General features: G+C 33.1%; 4 protein-coding genes and 4 non-coding genes across 8 annotated transcripts; all 8 read left to right on the top strand.

Annotated features, from left to right (window-relative positions):
* The first annotated feature begins 3,548 nt into the window (after positions 1–3,548).
* Tsp_01922 (putative brain protein I3) lies at positions 3,549–5,969 on the top strand. The gene is made up of 5 exons (XM_003377686.1): positions 3,549–3,673; positions 5,025–5,034; positions 5,348–5,495; positions 5,712–5,761; positions 5,820–5,969. Exons 1-5 carry the CDS (start codon positions 3,549–3,551, stop codon positions 5,967–5,969), a joined length of 483 nt encoding a protein of 160 aa, XP_003377734.1.
* A 1,878-nt stretch (positions 5,970–7,847) lies between these two features.
* Positions 7,848–7,920, top strand: Tsp_01923. Its single transcript has one exon. It is a non-coding gene; the product is annotated as a tRNA-Val (tRNA).
* Positions 7,921–8,396: 476 nt separating this feature from the next.
* On the top strand, positions 8,397–8,469 carry Tsp_01924. Its single transcript has one exon. It is a non-coding gene; the product is annotated as a tRNA-Val (tRNA).
* Positions 8,470–8,811: 342 nt separating this feature from the next.
* Positions 8,812–8,893, top strand: Tsp_01925. Its single transcript has one exon. It is a non-coding gene; the product is annotated as a tRNA-Ser (tRNA).
* Positions 8,894–10,748: 1,855 nt separating this feature from the next.
* Positions 10,749–10,830, top strand: Tsp_01926. Its single transcript has one exon. It is a non-coding gene; the product is annotated as a tRNA-Ser (tRNA).
* Positions 10,831–11,411: 581 nt separating this feature from the next.
* On the top strand, positions 11,412–15,573 carry Tsp_01927 (ectonucleoside triphosphate diphosphohydrolase 7). The gene is made up of 12 exons (XM_003377685.1): positions 11,412–11,449; positions 11,480–11,547; positions 12,201–12,250; positions 12,637–12,652; positions 13,273–13,431; positions 13,495–13,666; positions 13,736–14,036; positions 14,107–14,273; positions 14,507–14,840; positions 14,916–14,998; positions 15,062–15,223; positions 15,291–15,573. Exons 1-12 carry the CDS (start codon positions 11,412–11,414, stop codon positions 15,571–15,573), a joined length of 1,833 nt encoding a protein of 610 aa, XP_003377733.1.
* Positions 15,574–16,137: 564 nt separating this feature from the next.
* Tsp_01928 (conserved hypothetical protein) lies at positions 16,138–17,358 on the top strand. The gene has a single exon (XM_003377684.1). The coding sequence runs from the start codon at positions 16,138–16,140 to the stop codon at positions 17,356–17,358; it is 1,221 nt and encodes a 406-aa protein (XP_003377732.1).
* An 832-nt stretch (positions 17,359–18,190) lies between these two features.
* On the top strand, positions 18,191–22,311 carry Tsp_01929a (vacuolar protein sorting-associated protein 53-like protein; the record flags this gene model as incomplete). Its single annotated transcript, XM_003377683.1, has 8 exons — positions 18,191–18,204; positions 18,372–18,509; positions 18,870–19,050; positions 19,235–20,030; positions 20,565–20,757; positions 21,182–21,380; positions 21,721–21,934; positions 22,015–22,311. Coding segments are annotated over exons 1-8 (2,032 nt in total), but the record flags the coding sequence as incomplete, so codon positions are not given.
* Between the last annotated feature and the right edge of the window lie 234 nt (positions 22,312–22,545).

Genomic DNA, 22,545 nt, shown 5'->3' with positions numbered 1-22,545 from the left:
TCCTAATATAATTACGCAATGCATATTTACTACGAAACATTGCATTATTTATAAAATTTTACATATCCAATTTTACTATTATATTTTTTTGCATTGCTCTTATGTTCTTTTTAATTTTTGTGAATATTAAATTTTATCATTTTTATTTTTAATTCAACAGCAAATATTTTATAAAATTTGACAATTTTATTTTTTAAATGTTTTTTATCATTTTTTTATCATGTTAACTGGACTTGTTAAAAATAGAATGTTTATTGTGACAGTTATTTTTTAATCATTAGTCGAAAATGTTCACTTTACATTTAGCAAATATTTACCATCCCAGCTGTATGGAAGAAGCATAACAATGGGATGACCGATGTCAAAGTAACATTTGATTCTATTGTTAATATAGGCAATTTAGACTGTATAAACAGCGGTTAGAGCCTGTGATAATTCCTGGAATTGAAGTTAAATATTGTTGGCAGGAGAAATACTTCCCGTTTGGCAGAATTTAATGTAAAAGCAGTAACAAGTACTGCCAGAAGAATCAGCGAAAGGCAAGTAAAGCAGTACTGCTGGAAGGATATCTGCAAAATGATCGTTCTCCTTTGCATGTTTGAGATTCAGTAGATAAATTGTTTCTATCTGCTTTTTGCCAGGGTGATTTCATTTCCAATTTTTACAGATAACTTACACTAGTGAGCTACATACCAAAAAATTCGGGGATTCTTATTGTCTCAAAGAAGGCTATTTCTGTTAGAATGTGGTAGAAATCGTTTAGAAAACACTCTGAATCGAAAAGTGGAATATTTATATATTGAAGTTTGTTCGAGCATATGAAAAAGGTTATTAGAGGCGCTTAGGGGCTCATACTGACACCTCATTGTGATAAATCGACCAAAGAAAGATAAAAAAATGTGAATTATGCTAGGTGCCGTGCTGCACAGAGCACGTCTACAAAATGTGTCGCAAGTGTTATGACAAGCCAACCACCTCCACATAGAGATCATTTCAAATTCATCAACATGTCTGTATCAAAAGTTGTTATTATTATAATAAAGGTATGGAAGCTTAAAAGTGCAAGTTCAGTTACATAACAATTCATTGACATAAAAGACGACAAACAGGCATTTCGTAGTTGGGGTCATAACACCAGATCCCAAAATCCAAATAAATACATAGTCTGAAAAGACCATCTGAGACCGTTACAACCTATGCAGCCTCATAACGCTGTTCTAAATATTCTCTTTCAGTGTGAACGTTTCAGGCATTTGCTCATGTTATTTCTTTTTAGCAGTTTGTATCATTTTGTTTTCTCTTCTTAAGGAAATTTTATCATTCAAAAATATTTCATTTTTAGTTTCGACAAGCTGTAAAAAATTTTTCAAAAAGCTGAAAATGATAAGCAATATTTTGATTAATATAATATATTTTAACAATCATTTAATACATTTTATAACATTTTAACAAAATAATATATTTTAACAATCAACAGTTAATGAAAAGTGATTCGAAACTTTCAGTCATCTAATTTCCTGACCGAGATGTGATACATTTATTCTCTCTATATAGACGTTCGATTTTGCTAAATTTATTTCTGTTACATTCAACTGAAAACCCATCTACCAATGCTTGTTGCGCTATTGGTAGTGCAGCTGCTGGATAAAGCTGTTTATGTGAATATTTAAAATGTTTTTTATTATAAGGAATAAAATATTGTATGCGGCGAAAGAGCGCTGTCTGCTAGATGGACGCGCGCCGTTGACTCTGCGCTCGTCGAGGCTAAGCTATTAAGCACGTAGCAGCTGTAGAACAGAGTACGTTGTAAAAGAGATTCAGGAATCGACTGATGGTATAAATTCCATACATCTCAGTAGGTTCGGGATAGGAACCTGATGGATCTGTAGAGCAGCATGCATTAGGATTGCATTTCATATTTTCATGAGGCAGGGAGAATCGAACTCTATGAGTTCAGCACGTCAAGCTATATGGCTTACCACCGTGCTACATGTATTAGTATCATATTTGATATTTTCATGGGACAGCGAGAATCGAACCCTGTGAGTTCAGCACGTCAAGCTATATGGCTTACCACCGTGCTACACGCTGCCCAATGGTTAATATCTTTCAATTCCTAATAAAATTACGCAATGCATATTTACTACGAAATATTATTGAATTATTTATAAAATTTTACATTTTCAATTTTATTAACTATATTTATTACATTTCCTCGTGTTTCTTTTAATTTTTGTGAATATTAAATTTTATCACCTTTATTTTTCAGTTCAATGGCAAATAATTTATAAAATTTGACAATTGTATTTTTCAAATATTTTTTTATTGGTGTAGTCTCTATCAGTAAAATTTTCAGAGTTAATTTTCCATTGGTTGGCAAAAAATCGACTTGTCATTGAATAGCTTCCCATTGCATAGTTATGGCGTAATAGCATTTATTCTCTCGTTTAAACTTTTCATTGATCAAAATGGTTCTGCTTTGATTAACTACAATTATTTTTTATTTCATTGGTCCAAATTTTTAATTACAAAATAATTCATTGCGTATAACATTTGATCTCTTTTATTGTTTGATCACGGTGTCACCAATTTGACAGTGGAATTTTTGTATTGCTTTTAGCTGTGTTTTCCTTTAAATATTTACTTTCCCACTTTGCACTTTTAATGATTATTATTTGTAATGTGATTTAAAAAAATTTCTGTATGCTTTATTGTTATGGTAGCCAAATGAAGTTTAAAAGATATGCTAAAATTTGGCGCGGCTTAAACTGGGCGTGAAGTCAATTTTTCCATAAAGCTAATGAGTACATCAGATGTGCTGGACAACGTTCAAATAAAAAATGAAGACAATACCGCAAGTCAGATCAAAATCCATCCCATTTTAATCATCAGAAGGTGAAATTATTAATTTCTGAACACCATCATATCATAGAAATGTTCCAAGCAGAAATTAAAAATATCTCAGTAGTAACACTGGTCTGAAGTTTCAACAGCCTTGTGGACGCTTTCCCAAATGAACTCATTGTCATTTTACTTAAAATACTGAAAAATGAATTTAATACAATTTACACAAAATTATTAAAACCCGTGTTTATTTGTAAACAAATTTCCAGATTTTTATTTTTTTATTTAAATAAAACATGAGAAGAAAAGCAATAACTCTGTCGAAAAAGAAACATTGCAAAGATAAAAAAATTTTATTCCAAACTGGATACATGTTCAGAGAAGAGTTGAACTGAAATCAGAGGTATATTTCGATGCGAAAATTCAGCAGTCACCACTGCTAGTTTTAGCTGGAAACTGCAGCTGTGGACAATTTATTGCTTGTAGATTTTCCCTTCGTTCTTGAATAGTTTGTTGCTGCTTTGTAGAACAATATCCGACAAGCAGAAAAGTACCTTAGGCATAAATCTCATTTAGCTTGTTGCTTGTCAGCTAAGCAAGTAATTTATCTGACGAGTAAAAGCAGCTGTTGGTTGACATTTCTTTTGAACAATATTTAAATTCTCAGATAGAAGAAAGATTTCCTAATGTTGCTAATTTTCGTGATGGCTGATATTCCTGAGTTACGTCTTGTAACAAATCGTTTTGGTGATATGTCCCTTGTGTATGGAGGCAGGGCGTACAAATTGAGATATACGGCAAACGGGCAAAAAACTCAGGATATTCCAAAGTATGTACTTTACTTTTATAAATCAAAAATTTCCAACAATATTTCAGTAGAAACGTGGAAATATTTATTCTGACTTCGTCATAAAATCAGCGTGCATTATTTTGCTCAGCAAAACAAATGGTATCAAGTTAAATTACAAATTATTAACGTAAAAAGTAATTTTCTTATTAAATAATAAGCCTTTGACACTTTCATGAAGTGAAGTTTTATTTCTTTGACGTTAAAATGCTTCTCTTTTTGCATTTTTGTTTATATTCTGAAACTGATTAGAAATTTATGATTTTATTTTAAAATAATATCAACATGATAAAAAATAAATGAAAAGTGACGTCATATACTTGACAGCCATCACGGTAGTATTGATTGATCACAGTATGCTGAATTAACCTGTTTTGTCGACGACGGTTGCTAGCCGAGTGTTGCTTGTTAGTTTTCAGTTCGCTGTTTGTCTTGGTTTATCAGCTTCAATAAACGCTTTTGGAATTTTTCAAATACTGTTTTATATACATCTTCATGAGCAAAGCGGTAAAAAATTGATTTTAAATTGATTATTTAATTAATAAGAGTTCATAATATAGCTTACCTGAAATATTTAGACGTCTTTGTTTTAAATATTTTGTTTTTTAATGTAATAATAACCATTTACACAGTGTTTGTGTGCTTTTACTTCACGCGTACATTCAGTGTATGCAAATGTTTCCATTTCGTTATGATTCGTACGTCTGACAGTGAAAAAACGAAGATCCCTTTTTTCTTTTATTTAATATAGCGTGAATTGAATATTTAATCCATTTTGAATTTATTGTAAATTAGAATCTTTTGTCGCAACTTTTATTTAGTAATATGAATGTTGTTGCCACTCATTTCGTTTGATTAGTTCTCTCCCCCTGCATATAATGAGTAATCGTTTAACCATTGTAGTAGTTCTTGTAATGCAATAAATCAGCAATACATCTTTTGACATTAGTAATTAAATGTTCAAAAATTAGAACGAGGTTTTGGTAATATTCCTTAAAAAGTACATTTTTGCATTTATGCTTAATGATCTTTTGATATTTTTCATTGATTCATTTCATAGCTTACGTAGTATTTTCATTTACTTAGTTCATACACTTGCTACAGACCGCCCCCAGATTTTTATCTCACATCACAGTGTTTGATTTGTTTTAGTGTTTATCACAAAAGACTGTTTTTTTCTTCGTAAAATACAGCAAGCGTGGTATTTTATATAGCTTACTGTTCAGATTAAAAAATATGAAAGAAAAACAATGATATACAGTATGATAATACAGTTTTGGATAAGTAAGGATGATGACATTAACGTTGAGTTACTTTTTTACTTCATTTTTAGCAGATCGCTTGTAAATTCAATTTATTGGCATTTTAAAATTATTTAAAGTATATCAGATTTTGTATTTTTCATCTGATTCATTAACAAGAAAGGACCGTTATACTGAAATTTAATTCACAACGTGTATGAATCATAGGTTAGTATATATTGCTCATACATTAGGTTATGTTGTGCTGTGTTTGTATTTATAATCAAACAGAATAATAAATTAACAATTACTTTTATTTTCATATTGAAATACACTTTGATATAGAGAAAACACATTAAAATTTTTGAGTTTACCATTGTAAAACATCAATTTTGTTTTGGTTGCATTTTATTAGAATCCCACGGAGGGAAATGTAGCAGGATCTCAACCTGGATTTTGGCCACCTCCTCCATCCTATCAAGCGGCTACTGGCCAGCAGTATTATCCACCACCAAGTCAGCCGTCCGGCCAAACGTTTTACGTACCAGTGACGAACATAACCGGTGTGTGATACTGAAAATCTTAATATTATACTACTGTTAATTAACTTTTTAGGCAAAACATTATGCTGTGTTTTGTAAGCCTTCATAATTTTCATTGGTTGTACTTAATTTTGTTTGATATTGAAAATATTTATTTTATTTAATTTTCTACAACTATTACTATGGGAGAACAAATTTTTTATCTTATTTACAGTAAAGAAATTTTTTGTTTTTCAGCAGTTCCTGTCGAAACTGCGATTGTTGCACGTTTATGTCCAAGATGCCAGGTATTTAATTTAATAATTGTAATTATCTTTATAATTGATTTTTCAATGCTTAATTTAGATTGGAACGCTTTCGGAAGTTAGCAATACAGCGTTGACTATTTTCATATTCCTGGGTGTAATCTGTTTTTTCCCGATTGGCTTATTATATTTGTTTTGCTTGCCTCCATCAATTTCTTATCGCTGTTGCAATTGTGGCTTTGAAAGTTGAGAAAGCAAGTAACAAAAACTGGCAAAACAGACAAGGAAAAGCAGGTGAAATTGGAATATGCAATATTTTCTGTGAAGAAAGAATTTTCCTTATTTATCTGAATAATAACAGATGATATACTTCAATGAATGAAAATGCAATGCTTTTGATTTTTTGATTTTGTAATTTTGACAATGCAAAATAAAATTTTGGTGTTTTATATAATCAGTGTTTATTTATTTTATTTATTTTTTTAAACGAAGTGACAGCGAGAAAATTTGGATAAATATTAACTTTAAGTAATCGGACAATCTTTCATGTACGTTTGTTGGATACATTATTTTACGATAAGTATGAATAAGCGACAGCTTCTGTTGTTCGACACAGTTACGCGTTATTATTAAATAATAATTAATAGCTATTAAAAGTTTGTTTTTTCAACTGTTACAAAGAAATTTTCAATAAACTGGAATGAAATTTCTTCCAAGTTTTTCAAATAATAATTTTTAAGTGAATAAATTATAATTACCTTTGGTGTTTTATTGATTAAAAAGCAATTAATACTGGAAAAACTGAATTAGGAAATCAGAATAAAAGTTATTCAATTTAAAAATAACTTTTATACTTATATTTAGGATTATTGATTGCATATATATGCATTCTATATATATATATAATATGCATTCTAATCAGAAATGCATTTTATATAATTGCAGCAGCAACTGTGAACGTTCTTGAAAATTTGATGCAAATAATTCTCCATTTTTAGCATGTAACTGAATTAAATATTTTTATGTCTAATTATATAAATTATAAAATTATTTCTTAAGTTTGAAAGCTTTTTGTATTTTTAATTTGAATAACTTTTATCTTTATTATTATTAAAAATATTTCCCTCTCTAAACATATTATTTTATGGAAAAGCTTTTTATCAATAGCAACAATTTTATTGTTTCATTTTAAATGAATAAATACATGTATATACTGCTTTGTAACTTATTTTTCATTTTAACAACTTTATTTCACAATTATTTTTAAATTTTATTTTCTTCTGTCAAATACTTTTGTCCAATAGGGACTTTTAGTATATTATTCTAGTAAAGAATTCATCCATTGAATAAGAAAGTGTTAAATCTCTGTTTAATAACCAATTAGTAGCAGTAAGCTAATTTTTTTAATAACTTCTTTTAATCTTTATGAACTATCTTCAGAATTATAAGCATTGAATTAACTCTGTTGATTAGTATAATAAAATGTTTAATAGAGTTTTTAAATAATAATTTCAAAACCAAATAAAAATGCATTATTCAACAATTCATTGAGAATTGGACCTTTCACCAACGACTTGTCAATCCAGCTCTTGAAATGAAACCATGTGCTGACATTTATGAAAAGCATGACTATTTTCAAAAGCTAATTTACTATTCATTATGCTGTATAGAATATTAAATTGTACAATTTTTACAATGGCAGGTAAATATTAAAATATCTGTTCCAAAACATCCAGGGCGCAGCACATCCAAACTGACCATGACATGTTTTATTTGCTTGAAACGTCAAATAAACTTATCCGTTGTGTAATGAAATATAACAAAAAATGACATCTGCTCAGATTTTTTATCAGGAATTGTTTTGCTGCAATGTTTTTCAAGGCTAAGCACAATGCTAATTTCTTTTTTTGTAACACAATAACTGCTGTTTTTTGAGTGATTATTATTTGAAAACTATTGTTTTTTAATCTTTACATTCATCTATTTAATTTGTTGTTATAAATGAATGTTAGTTATGTCGTGTAGTAGATTTAGGTGAGCATGAAATTAATTTATTATGAAACTAATAAATTTATAAATCCAAATAGTGTAACACACATTTTATACATATAAGTAATGACATCGGAATGTCCTCGTGGTGTAGTGGTCATCACATCTGCTTAACACGCAGAAGGTCCCTGGTTCGAGCCCAGGCGAGGACAAATTGCTTTAGTAGACTCACAATGTTTGGCGGTGGGAATATTAATAATGTACAAAATAAGTATGAAGAAAATAAAGGATCACAACAGGTTGGAAAAATGCAAAAGCTAAAGGTTAAACTTCTGTGGTTATTTGAAATTTTGTTTCCTAATAATGTAATATGTTTTACAAAATCTGTGCTAAAATTTGAAGAATAATTATTTATATTAAAAATAAGGCACTTTTATGGAAACAATAAAATATTATAAAACCTCATCTAAAACCATCAACTTTTATGAACATTTATTTTGTAGCCAAGAACAGCAAAATGGATAAAAATAAAGCAAATTATGACCCTTGTATAGTACATTGGCAGTATTTAGTTCAAAATAGAATCATTTTTTGCATTATTAATTTAAAATTTAGTTCATGTCATTATTGCTTCATTATTCACAGACTGCGTATATTTACATGTAGAGTTACATGCATTGTTTGCATGGCTCTCGTAGTGTAGTGGTTATCACGTCTGCTTCACACGCAGAAGGTCCCTGGTTCGAGCCCAGGTGAGAGCACGAAGATTTTAATCATCTTCAATAAATGTAATTTCAGTGATTTAAATAATAAAAACATTTTCTAACGTAAAAATGTAATATTCGATTAATTTTTAATATTTCTTCTTCCTGTTTATCTTATCCCATAACATAGACATTCAAACTGTTATTTTATACTTTTGGATTTTATTATAAAATTTAAGTTTCAGACAGATAAACATTAAATACTGACAAACTTAAATCATGAAAAATGATATTCTTCATAAATTATTTTAAATATCATATCTATTAAATTTTTATATAAATCGATTTGATGTTTTTTATGTAAATAAAAAAACTTATTAGTTGCGTTGGACATCAAATGTTGCAATGGCCCAGTGGTTAAGGCGTTGGACTTGAAATCCATTGGGATATTCCCGCGTAGGTTCAAATCCTATTCGCAGCGCTATCTTGGAATAACCTTTCTCGAAAGCATGATTTTATGCGATTTCATAATTGTACCATAGAAGACCTTCGTCTTCACAGCAGAAGAATGGATATTTCAGTAATTGCTTTGTTGGTGATCTTCGTTTTGATAACTTTATTTTAGACTTTTTCCAGAATTAATAATTTGGTTTTATTGTTTTTATTTTATGTTGTAAAATAATTTGTGCTCGGTATATTTCATTGATCCTAACACTATTTTCTGAATTTTCGCCACATTACATTTAAGAAGTAATCAGTGCAGAAAACGGATCCAGTTGCTGCAAGAGTTAAAAATGCCAAAGGAGGTGAGAACTGGATTCTTGCTGAGGTTGGTATACATTTTATTAATTCTTTGTTTTTTATTGTTTCCAATTTCAGGTTAAATTTTATAACAGTGCTTAAGCAAAATACACTGTTGAAGACACAGACGAAGAAGAATAAAGTATTAGTCGCCGTAAGTTATACCATTGCTTGTTTATCTTTGCAATCCACATCACTATCCAGAAACAGTATTTCCTTTAAATTTTCTTGTCCTGGCGCTCTACCCACAAACAAGCTGCTTTTATAAAAATATAGTTTTCCAACAGCCACAAGATCCTTTTACTGAATATCTCATAGCTTTTGAAGATAATCCACATGTTACTGGATTTTCTCCTCCGCTGCCTGTTTTGCAGAGTTACATTCTTAATTATTTTAAAACGAAATGAATTCTGCTAAATAAACACCGCTGCTATTAGCAATACATTTGTTGAATGCATTATTTTAATAAATCATGTTCATGATAAATAAAACAAACGTACACCAACGTCTCTTTCCGGAAATAGGAATCTTCACTGCCAATTCAAAAGGATTTTCAAAAATAAACTTTCAACTTTTTTAAAAATTTAATCAAAATCGAATTTAAACTTCACCATAAGAATACCGTTCAAAAAACTGCTTGAGGAAAACAATCAACCATATTCACACATGCAAGTAAACAACCTGTTATGTATTCTTCAGGAAAAGGCTTTGGTAATTAATTGATCTGCAAAAAATAAAATGTCTCGAAACAAATAAATAATAAGTAGCAGAACAGTACTTAGAAACTAAAAATGTTCAAAATTTACAAACAAGTATAAATATATGCACAAATGTTCAGAAAAAAATACCAAAGATTTCCAAGACAAACAAGAAACAGTATTATTTCAAGGAAGCTCACAAAGAGGAAAATAATAACACACTCTATCATCTCTGTAGCCTCTCATTACTCGCGTGATATTAAAAAGCCTAAATTGTGGGAAAGATTTTCATAGTATGATGACTTGCAGCTGCACTCACAGTGGGTGTATATTCTGTGGATAGTAGAAAATACAAAAAATCAGTTGATTACAAAACTTCAGATGCTTGCAAAAATTGCATCAGCACAAAAATGGTTTGTGACTGCACTGCTAGTCAAGCCAACGGTCAGTCATAGAAAGTGAAGAAAATGCAGGATGATTGCTAAGTGCATTAGCGTTTCAAGAAGGCAATAATTTCAATCACAAATTTCTAAATCCAGCATTCTAGAGAGTATGCTGGACCGATGTTCAAGAAATTCCACGCAGGCGTAAAAAAATTACTACCTAAAACGGCAATAATTATTAATTTTATATTAAAATTATGTATCACTTGAAATTATATTCAGAAAATGAAGATTGAAAGCAAAAAGCTACAGATGAATAATTATTCATTTGCAGAAAATGACAAACATAAAAAGCATAGAATAAAAACGCAAATACTAAAATTTGTACATCACAACAATTTTTACTTTTAGTTTCAATCTATAGATTAAACGTTTCGCAACAAAACTACACAGCGCTGCGATGGCCGAGTGGTTAAGGCGTTGGACTTGAAATCCAATGGGATATTCCCGCGTAGGTTCAAATCCTACTCGCAGCGTAGCAGTGAAAGTTTATTTATAAAACTGCGAGATGCAAGTTAGTAATAAAACTAATAAAAATTCCAACACGAGTTATAAAATTTTTATTATAAATCTCTTTTTTTCATGAAATAAAGTAAGTAAAAGATAAAAGAATTAAAATCAATTTTTATGTAATTAAAATTAAAGTGATAACTTTATTAATTTAATTTATTAAAATTAAATCTTATGGAACTGTGTGTAATTCAAACATTCATAATGGACTAAATAAACCTATGGGCTTAAATTTGATCTTGTATTTTACGTTTTGGTATACTGTAATGTATGTTGTGTTAGGTTCAAATGTGTAAAATGAATTGCCATATGGCACTGATTCCTTTTTTTACTGTTACTTTTTTAGCATAAGTATTTTTAGCTTATACATTCTTTCATGATAATTTTATTTCTTATCATTTACACTTTTTACAATTTGCTTGTGCCCTTTTTTGACATTTTAATATTTGTTTAGTTTTACTTTAAAACGCTTCGCTGTACAATGCCAAAAGCAGTTATTAGATGCTGAATTTGTCAAACGGGCTGCATGGTTTATTTGAAGACAGAGATGAGATGGAACTTCCGAAGGATATCGCCGATTATACTGTTATTTAGTATTTGTTTTCTTTTGTACAGTTGTTCAGTTCTTCTACAAAAAAAATCGCAAATAGTGCTTCCCAGGTTCAATGAACTACTCGATCAAGGTTAGTGTACTTTTTGGTACGTTTCTTTTTATTTTTAGACCGTGTATTGCAATTTTTGAAATTATATTTCATACGTTTAATTAATTAATTGCATTTCATTTATGGAGAATGTTAATAAAATTATTATTATTATTTATTAGTGATATTTGAAACACTGAAATGTTAGATGAACGTTTTAATTTTGTTTATGAGGTTAGAAAATGAAAACTTAACAAATTTTTATAATTATAGAATTGATATTTGTGATTGAATAGCTTAGCATTCCATTTGTTGTTTATATATCCGATCCGTCGTGAATGAAGTATCGACGAGGTTGAAATTTTATATTTTATATGCAATTATCTTTTTAGAGATAAAGATTAATTTTGTAAAAGATTTGACAATATTACTGTTTTCTTGAATCAAAATATTAAATCTGCATTTAAGACATTATTTAAACTTTTTTAATTACCTCACATAAGCGGAAGATAAAGGAAAAATAATGCGTTGTCATTTCCTTGGCATTTAGGTTTGGGTTGTTTTTAATTTAATGCTAATGTAATCTTTGTGATAATTCTTTCCTTCTCTACATGCAATGATGCAATAGTTCAAACGTATGTTTTATTGGTGACATTTATTTGTGAATTTTCATTATTAACATTTTGCACTTTTAGTAAGTGGGGTGATGTATTTTTGTACAACTTTTAAAGTGAAAAATAGCGAGGTTTATATGATGATTGATTAAATGATTTGATTTTTCAAACGGTTTTTTATATCAATAAAATACATGTTTTTGATAATATGGAAAATCAGGTGTTACGGGAAATTTGTTTTAGCTGATTCATTGAAATTTATGACCAATTTGATGCTGTACAACCGGAGGCATAAATTAATTTTTCCGGTTGATTTTCAATTCTGAATGGGTTGACTTTATGAAATTGATCAATTAAAAATAAAGTTTATTATCATTTTATTGCATTGAGTGATAGTTTTGAAAAATGTAAAATATTTTTTGAATATTTAATTGTTTGTTTTGCGAAAAGTTTTGCAGTTAAGACGTTTTAAACATTATTTTTTAAATTCACATTTTATTACTTTTAATTAATGTAGTTGTATGTCTGTTGTGGTAATTTAGTATTCAGAATGAAATGTACAAAGTTAGATTTTTTTCAGCTGAACTTTTTTATATAATAAAATTTACATGGAAAATTGTTTGCTACAACTTATCAAAATTGTGTTGATCAGTTTTTATATGCAGTGTAACGAGTGAAATTAAGTAAATTAAAATGATTTTAAAATAAGTGAAATTTTTTTGCGATACATTTGGTATTGTAAACCAGTTAAAAATAACATTTGGGGTGAAAAGTGAGTTTTGTTAAAAATTTTAGCATTATTATTAAGAATATTTTTTTACATTGATATGTTTTGCGGAGAGGTTGAACTAATTTTAAAATGTGATTATATTTTTGTGAAGCTGATTGTTTTTTTCCTTCAAATGCAGTGCAGTTGTTTTTTGTATGATGCTTCTGAAAATGTTTCGTTTAATGACTGTTTTCTCTTAACAGTAACGATAGTGGTACTTTTATTGTTGTTGAAATGACAAATCATAACACAGATATTGCACAACGATATTTATTTATTGAGTTATTTGTGATATTTTTTCGTTTTTGTTTATAAAATTGGTGTGGGAAAATAAATTATACCGTTTTTCTCACGATGTCATGACGAATATTGTCATTTTAACAGATGTTGTTCATTATGTGATGGTGGTGGATGCTGGCAGCAGTGGTTCCAGATTATTTTTGTACTGGTGTGATTTGAGTGGCCATTCGTCGGATGAATTGATGCGAGTGGAACCGCTGTTGGACGAGTTCGGCCGTCCAATAGTGAAGAAAAAAAATCCAGGTACTTTGAAGAGAGTGGTTTTGAAAATTTCAAATTAATTGAAATGTAATATTGAGAATTCAGGATTGTCCTCTTTTGCCAAAAAGCCCAAAGATGCAGTAAAATATATGAAAGATTTGATCGATTCGTCCATAAAGCACATTCCTGTCGATCGCATCAAGCAAACATCACTTTTTGTGTTGGCAACTGCCGGCATGCGACTTTTGCCTGCAGAGTATAAAAGCCATGCTGTTTCGTTTATTGATTATGAAATTTTTTTTGTTCAATTAAGTTAGTTATTAATTTTTGCCCTTTTTTTTTAAAGAGAATCGAATGCAATTATCGAAGAGCTACGTTCCACTTTGCCAAAGTTGTACGATTTTGTGGTTAGCAGTGAGAATTTGGAGGTGATCAACGGTCGCTGGGAGGGTATTTACGCATGGATAACCATCAATTATGTTCTCGGAAGATTCAGCTGCAATAAAACTGCATCCAACGTGGATATGACGGTGCAAAAGAAAACTTGCAGTTCTTCTACTGCTGGCATTGTCGATCTGGGGGGTGCGTCATTGCAAATTGCTTACGAAGTGAAACAGCCAACCCAGAACAACAACACCAACTTGCACGTGAGATTGTGATTGTATGTTTTTATTTGTTTATTCATTTTATAATTCACGTATGTTTTATTGGTCACAGTCGGAATTGTATGAAGAGCTGAATTTGGGCAACGATGATGCATCAGTATCTCACAAATATACGGTATTTGCGAACACTTACCTGGGCTATGGAGCCAACGTTGGAATTGAACGTTACAAAAAATGGTTGGCCAATACCAGTACCATTTTGCACAAAGATCCAAGCAAGTAAGCGAAACGGTCGAAATATTTTCGAATTCATGTTTTCAACACAAGTTGTTTGTAGAAGTTATTGTTAGTTGATTTATTGGTTTTCATTAAAAGACATTATCAATGTGTATCAATCACATGAAATACACATTGATTGCACATTTTTGTTATTAGCTCTATACATTGTCGTTTCATTTTAAACGTGATTAAAGTGGAATGAATAGAAGTGAAGAAAATTCTGTTTTTTTTAGAAATTCAACGCTGTTGTCGGATTGTTGCTTGCCAAACGGCCTTATTGAACAAATGTCGACGGATAAATCAGAAGGACCCAGTGAGGATTTGATTCGCCAAGGCAGAGGTTGCTTCAATGAATGTTACGATGCTGTTAGTCGGTTGATCCAGTCGAACGTGACTTGTTCAACGTCACATCAGAATGCGCAGTGCTTTTTGGAAGGGATACCTTTGCCAGGGTTGGATTCGTCTAATGCTGAATTTTACGGCATCTCTGAATATTGGCACTCGACCAATGACATTTTTGGTCTCGGTGGTCGTTATGATAAGCTTCGGCTTAAGAATGCCGCATCGGTGTGTACAGCAAAATTATAATAATAGTTCATTGAATTTTAATGGAAAATAATTTTTCCATTTTTTGTTTGTCAGGAGTTTTGCAGTTTAAATTGGACGACAATTTGGAATCGATTTAGACGTAAACAATACCTCAATGCCGATACCAGTAGAATTCGGTGATTAGTTTGACTATTATTAATATTATTATTAATGTTTGTTTTCATTTTTATTGCTTCTAGTACGCAATGCTTCAAATCGGCTTGGGCAAGTGCACTTTTGCACATTGGATTGAAATTTCCCGAAGATGTATCCAACTTTTATTCCGTATTAACAATGGCTGGCCAAGAAATTCAGTGGACGCTTGGAGCAATTCTGTACCGTTTGCGTCACCTGCCTTTGAAGTGAATATTATTTATTGCTTGAAAACAGAAAACATTATTGTTATTATTTTTTAAATGCTTCTTTCAGATTTGCTGAAATGAGAAAGCAGTATCGCAGGTTGTCGTTTTTAGCTGAGAAAAAATATCCCCGAGAAATTTACATTGTCAATGGGAATTTGTTGCTGTATTTTCTTTTTATTGTTGTCTCTGTTTTAGCTGTTCTTTACATAGTTAATTTGTTGGTTTCGTATTTTCTGCCAGAAAGACGTGTTAAATTGTTGACATTGTTGTTACGTCGAAAAGTGCCTCTAATCAATCACATGATGACCGACAATTCCACTCAACTTCCGCATTATCGTCGAACAATATGATAATTTTTCTTTTCATTTATTATTTCCTCCACTTTCACTGAAGCTTACCGTATGTGGAAACAAACAAAACAAATTTTTTATATAATTCACACACACACGCGCGCGCGTATGCATTTATGTATTTACATTAATTATATATTTATTTTTTTTTGTTTAAATAATAAGAGAAAATAAATAGAACTCAAAAAAGGATGATCTGTTGAAATGAACACGATTAATAAGTTAATTAATTGTTCGTCGTCATTAGATTAAAACGTGCGTATTGTAAAAAAAACCAAGTATTATTGATGTGGCAAATAATTTCGTGTTCCGCTTTAAATAATGGATATCAATTTGCAGCACCAAATATTATTATCGACTTTTTTGACGTGTGCATGGAATAAACTTGACTAAAGTATAGGATGGGAGAGGTGGTGTGGAGGGTTGGGGAGGGGGATCAATTTTTCTATTGTTGACTCGTTTTCTCTCGTTCGACTTCTCTCCGTTCAACAACAGTCTCCGCTTGGTTTCAGTTCGCCGCTTCAATCGTTCAGTTCATGCAAATTTTTTCCTTTCCAACGGCCAATGTCCGAGCAGAAAAAAATCTTGAAAGCGGCCACAATTTACTCGCCCCCGATGGTCAGCAAATGCGTGGACGATTTGGACAATTGTCCGAATCCCGGCGACGAGATCTTATTTCTACAACTGATCGCCGACTTGATCAATTACCAGCTACAAGTGACCATCGTGCCGGACAATGAAGTCATGGTGAGCATGGCGGTCAACCACAGCGTCGATATTACAGCGTACAGTTTGCCGGCGAATATATTGTTCCAGTACGGCTGTGAGAAGTTCTTCTTCGAAGGGTTCGACGAGTACGTCTTCCTGATGAAAGGCTCACCGTCGTCGAAATTCGTCGAAGGTATGGTGCTGCAGGCGTTCCAGTGGAACGTCTGGCTGCTGTTGCTGATGTTCGCCGGTCTGGTCTGGCTGATCGACGAAGCCAAAGTGGCGCTGTGCGGCGTCGTCGACCGACGGGATGTGGGCGCGGCCGTCGTCTGGATCATGTTCGCTCTGTGCTTGAACTGCTACGGTAGTCTGGTGTCGATTTCCGCCTACAATGCAAACGACAATCCGCTGCTGGTGCCGCTGAAAACTACAGACGAGCTGGTCCAAGCCATCATCGACGGCTCTTGTCACTTCATCTACAACGACGAGTACGGTGAGGATTTTTTCTTGGAAGTGTTCTCCACTGCGATCAAGCCAGACATGCTCCAACAGCTCAAGCAGGCGATGAACCGACAGCCGGCCGAGCTTTCGGAAAACCGTGTGAAAATTCGCATCCGCCTCGAAAGCACCGACTCTTGCCTGGTCGCCATCGACTACTACAGCATGGTTCCGTATTTTCGAATTTTGCAAGGCTCATCGCCAGTACAAGTGGTCCAATTCGAAGAAATCATTAGCCAGCCGTATTTCTACTGCATCAGTTCCACACACCCGGAATTGAACACTTTGGTCGCGTTGGCTCAGTCGAGCATCATATGGGCGGTGGCCGAGCGTCAGTCGAAAGTGTTCGCCGAACAGTTTGTCGACGAAGGCGAAGAGAACGTCACACAGATCTCTGTAAATCTTCTGCAAGCCGACAACGGCAAATCCGACTTCAACAATGCCCCCACTGAACAGCAGATGATCATCACCGTTCTGCAAATCAGCGACTGTTTGCAGCTGATCTGGATCAGTTATATGCTTTCATTTGTTGTGCTCATATTCGAACGATTCAGCTTTCGACCACAGCATCGATTTTGAATAACCGCTGCTATTTTATTATTATTATTTGAACTCTGTTCTGATTTTTTACAATTATTACAATAAATTATTCTTCATTTTATTGGTTATTAATAAAAAATATCTCATTTGAAACTTTATGGTATACATTTTCACTATTCCATTCTATATTGTACTCATTCTTCTATTAATTAAAATAATGAATAATTAATAAAGCTATGCACAACACAGAATACACAACTCCTTGAGTCCTGGTTGTCTTTATTCTAGTCAACAAGCAGAGATAAATAAATGTCAGATGATACCAAGAATCACGCACAAGAACATTCTGCAGCGCTCGCTCTTTGCCGCGCAGTCACCATTCTTCACCACGCACACATTTCTCTCTCTGAACATTCAGAACCTCCGGATGATATAGGGACTGGGGACGTCAGACGCGCGATTCTTTCAGCCATGAAACCAACTCCATGGACTCGAATTGTTTGCCAGAGTTCTCAATTTCCAACAGATTCTTTTGCAATAATTATAGCATAATAAAAACACTTTTTTGAACAAATTTTAATTTCAAATCTATGTTGTAACAACTGTTCAACAGATTCCATTCACTTGAGCAGGGATAGCCAAACTTTTTTTAACATCGACCCCCAAGCTCATAGAACAAGTATTCTTAATAATAAATTTCTTTATTATAATGTATCACTCTTTTATTTATTTTTAATTAATCAAAAATTTTAATTCATAATTTTTAATGAAATTTATTCTTTACCCTTTTCACAATTACTGATTCTCTATCAGATTTATTTTACCTTTACGTGTAATTATCCTTTTGTCAATTTGTATATTTGTTCTTATAATGGCCGTATTCATGTAAATTCAAAGTAGTTGATAATTTTTTATTTAACTATTATGATATTTTTTTATTTAACTGCTTGGCATCGTTAATGTGAAGGTTGTGTTTGATGAGCAGCTGCAAGGGCCTTGATATTTGGCTGGAAATTGGTGAGTTTCAGACGCAAGTCTCCACGCATTTCCAGGTTCAGTCTGTTCCTTTGCTTTGATAAAATCGCATTTACCAATTCATCTGATGTGACGAAAGACAAATGCCCATACAACACATTTATCAAACTCTTAGAACAATGCCGCATTTTGTCTAACTGGCGTCTAAACGACCAGTAAGAAAAGGTGGTGAAAATTTAGCCTGAAGTCGAAAATACTCTTAGCATCGCGCAAAATTAATTTCTGATAGTGTCTGTTGATAGTTCAGAAAAGTATAAATTATTGTTACAAAATAGTTCTCGACGAAATAAATTACTCAGATGGGATTTCAAAGTTCATATTCAATCCCAGAGTTCATCGACCCCCATTGGACTCCTAAGCCTTTATCGACCCCTTAGAGAGTCCCATCGACCCCAAGGGATCGATATCGACCACTTTGGCTACCCCTGCACTTGAGGAATAAAACAAATTACAGTATACTTTATAACAAAACCTGCAAATCTACCGTAATCTTTGCAATGCAGGCTTAGTTTCAGTCAAGTCAAACGGAGATCATCTTTTATGAGCAAAGCTTCTGATGTGCCACTTTTGGATGAAAGAAGGAAGTGCTGGACAGCTCGTGATCAGTTTTTTGCTTGTCTGGATGCAAATAAGGACGACGAAAAGTTGTGCAAATCTCTGAAAGACGTTTTCGAAGCATCGTGTCGGAGAACTTGGGTAACTGACAGAATTTTTTTTCCATGTTGCTTATTTTCCATGACTAATAGACTTTTTTAGGTGGAACATTTTAATCGTAAATATCGCTTTGAAAAGTACAAAGAAGAAATGGAAACCGTTGGTAAAGTGCCAAAATTTAGAGTCGATTGAAACTGTTGGAAAGCAGTTCTGTAACAGTTGATAGCGTCGTCGTATGTTTGTGTTGGCTTTACGTCGACTTGTTGTTGATTTGCGTTGGTTTCGTCGATTTGAAATTGAGAAACAATTTACTGGTCGCCTGTTGAAATTTTGTTCTACCTCAACTGATATGGATCAAGTACTCCGTACGGATTCGAAATCTAAAGCTTTGTACCAAACAATTCACTCGTACATTGTGCACAACGATATCGTGTCCAATGACGATTGGTATTGTTTTAGAACAATGCTGTTGGAAAGTTCAGATAAGCAAAATACAGTTGATTGTGCAGTGTTCAGAGTACTGGAAGAGAATTGTTATTTTGAGCTTGGAGTCTCTTATATCAGTTACTTGTTCGACACTGGCTTGGACAATCCAGTTACCATTAAACAAGCAGTGCATCTTTTAGAACAGTGTTTTTTGAAAGACTTTGAACATTTTCACTCAGGAGTGGCCATTCAACTTTTGGAACATATACTTGTCATGGAGAAAAGCTTTCCAAATTTTTTCACATACCAGAAGGCGATCGTTTTATGCATGTGTGGACATTTTCACCAATGCTTATCGATGTGGTCCAGTGTTTTGGACTGTCCGACGAAACGCCGCTTGATTAGCACACTTTTCATTGCTGCCTGTCGGTACAGTAATGTTGACTCGATTTGGTCCATGCGAATGAAGAGTCCGTACACTTTGAGCGCTTCATGTCACATGGAGATGTCGAAATATTTGAAAGAGCAGCTCCAGCAAAATGGCGAGTGGAGAAGTTTGCGAGAATTGGCCCACTATGTGATCTTTTACGGCGAAAGTCAGTCCTGTACTTTCGACGAATCGGCCGTTGAAGCATTCAAAAGTTATTTTGCAAGGTAATATATTGTGACATCCGGTGTTAGGTTCACTTTTGTCGGTCATTCATGTCTCTGGTCATTATCGTTTATTTGCAAACCGATGCAAGCACTAACAGCACACATATACACAAGCTATTTTACAAAACAGCCATATGTCTAAGCGCCACAATCACGCTATATATATATAGGAAAATGTTTGTGTCGCTAGACAGACACCGTTCTCGTTGTCATATCGGCCAATGTAATTATCATTCTTGAATTGGCGCCTGCCTTATTTTTTTTCCTTTTGATCTTGACTTGCTTTTTATTGTTAACGCAATCGTACAGTATATAATATATATTTCACTTAATTAAGTAAAATTAGGGATTTTACAGTTTTCGTTTGTTGTTGTTTATAAATATGTTTAGAATTTTTTTTAAATGATTGTAACAACGTCAGTTTTAAATTGAATAAAATACGGTTTAATTTTGTGTTTTCTTGTTTAGTTTTTCAGAAATCAAATGGTCAGTTGATTGTGGAATCGTAACAGACAGCGGCTGTTGTTCTTGTTGCAGTAGTCCTTTGAAGCAGTTGACACTGTCGGATGAAGATTTCAACTCAATGAAAGATGAATTAGTTAAGCGAATTGTCATCGGTGACAGTGTTTACCGTCAAACTTCACCAGAGGAATACTACCGTTTTCGACAGTTTGTTCACTAATTTTTTTTCCTTTTGAATGTGGAAATTTTATTTATTATTTTTTTTTGCAATTTAGATTTCTGAATAGAAATGATCCATTTGACGTCGTGGTCGACGGTTGCAACGTAGCCTATCTTGGAGGTCCGACCAGCAACGACGTTCACATAAGACGTGTAAAATTGAGAAGAAAAAAATTTGTTTTTTGAAATTTAACTTTTTATTTTCATCAACAGATTACTCGTTTGGTTCGTCTGTTGAGATTTGAGTTGAAATTCAGAAATATTTTGGTTATTGGACGGGATCATTTTATGCGTTTTGCTTCCGATTCGTTGCGTGCAATGGCCAAATTGTTTTCCGTCTCCAATGAGTACGTTGTTGTTTTGATATGAACTTCATATGAAAATTTTCATATGCAAATTAATTATTATTCAGAACAAACGACGACGCGTTTGTGATTGTCGCTGCGGTGAGCAGCGGCAAGCATTGTTACATGGTGAGCAATGACCAGCTGAATACGCATTGTCATAAATTGAACCCACCGCAACGGGATTACTTTCTCCTTTGGCGACGGATGCGGCAGATTCTCAGTGAACAAGCAGAACCGAATGCCCCACGTCATAGAACGTTGCAGGTGAGTGAATTGTTTGTTTGTTATATGTTAAAATTATATATATATATATATCCGAAGATTCCGAAACCTTTGTGCAGCAATGTCGATTGGGCCTACGAGGATGGTCGATATCACTTTTTGTACGTACCTACCGAAACCGATGGAGTTGATGATCGCCACCTGAAAAATGTGATGTGTATTCAAAGGCTTCCTAGTGATTATTAAAAATTGTCGTTTATATTTTTTTGTTCCACGTTGTTTTGCACTGGTTGAGTCCGTTGGCGGAAAGATATTGTTTTGTTGTTTTTTTGCTGTTTACAACGAACGTTTCAATTGTTTTTTTAAATAAATGAACAGCGAGCGAACTGAAATTGAGAAACGAATGATGAGTGGTGATTCAGAAGAGCAAAAGCCGAAATGGCTTCGCGTGATGGACTTGCAGACGCCGGTACGTTTCTCCGAAACTGTACAGTCGGCGTTGGATTCCGTAGCCGATCCGGAAGATCCATTCAACAAGCCCGACTTTTGTGCCATTTCCTACATCAATCATTTATTTCCATCAGAACCGAGTTTAGGTAGGTAATTCAGTATTTTGTTTTTTAGTTGTATTAAGATTAAAAGAAAAAAAAAGATTTTTTATTCTTTCTTTGTTCAGCACACGTCGGTCAAGTGATGGCGGATGTGCAGCGTCAGATTGATCAAGTTGACCAGGAAATATCGGATATATTGGAAAAGCAAAGCGTCGCCCAGTTGGACAGCGAAGCGCTTTTGGAGCAGACCAAGCAGGCGATGCGAGAATTGTTCGGTCGAATAATGGACATCAAGCGCCAAACCGACATGTCCGAGACGACGGTCAAGGAGATCACCCGCGATATCAGGCAGTTGGATTTGGCGAAGAAAAATTTGACCGCTTCGATAACGACGTTGAATCACCTGCACATGTTGGTCAGTGGTTTGGAATCGTTGGAAAGTTTTGTCAAGTGAATAATCGAGATGAATTTAAATATAAAAATATATATATTTGATTATCGTTTGAATTTTTAAAGGACGAAAAATTTTCGCGACATCTCCAACCTGTTGCCCGGTATACAGAACGTGCTCGAACATTTCAGCCAATACATGACCGTACCGCAGATCAAAGCTCTGTCCGACCAGGTGAACAGTATTCGAATCGAACTGCCCGACT

The sequence above is a fragment of the Trichinella spiralis genome (genome assembly GCF_000181795.1).
Source record: "Trichinella spiralis strain ISS 195 chromosome Unknown Scfld4, whole genome shotgun sequence".
Taxonomy (NCBI): Eukaryota; Metazoa; Nematoda; class Enoplea; order Trichinellida; family Trichinellidae; genus Trichinella; species Trichinella spiralis.
Note: the sequence above shows the minus strand (reverse complement) of the source record. Positions and strands in the feature narration are given on the sequence as shown.

Bases quoted from the DNA above. Each gene is read 5' to 3' on its own strand.
- Tsp_01928 (XM_003377684.1), top strand. From the start codon at position 16,138: ATGTCCGAGCAGAAAAAAATCTTGAAAGCGGCCACAATTTACTCGCCC.
- Tsp_01922 (XM_003377686.1), top strand. From the start codon at position 3,549: ATGGCTGATATTCCTGAGTTACGTCTTGTAACAAATCGTTTTGGTGAT. The intron at 5,496-5,711 runs GTGTGTGATACT...TTTGTTTTTCAG, and splicing joins ACCAGTGACGAACATAACCG to CAGTTCCTGTCGAAACTGCG. The intron at 5,762-5,819 runs GTATTTAATTTA...TGCTTAATTTAG, and splicing joins GTTTATGTCCAAGATGCCAG to ATTGGAACGCTTTCGGAAGT.
- Tsp_01927 (XM_003377685.1), top strand. From the start codon at position 11,412: ATGAGATGGAACTTCCGAAGGATATCGCCGATTATACT. The intron at 11,548-12,200 runs GTTAGTGTACTT...TTGCACTTTTAG, and splicing joins CAATGAACTACTCGATCAAG to TAAGTGGGGTGATGTATTTT. The intron at 13,667-13,735 runs GTTTATTGATTA...TTTTTTTTAAAG, and splicing joins TATAAAAGCCATGCTGTTTC to AGAATCGAATGCAATTATCG.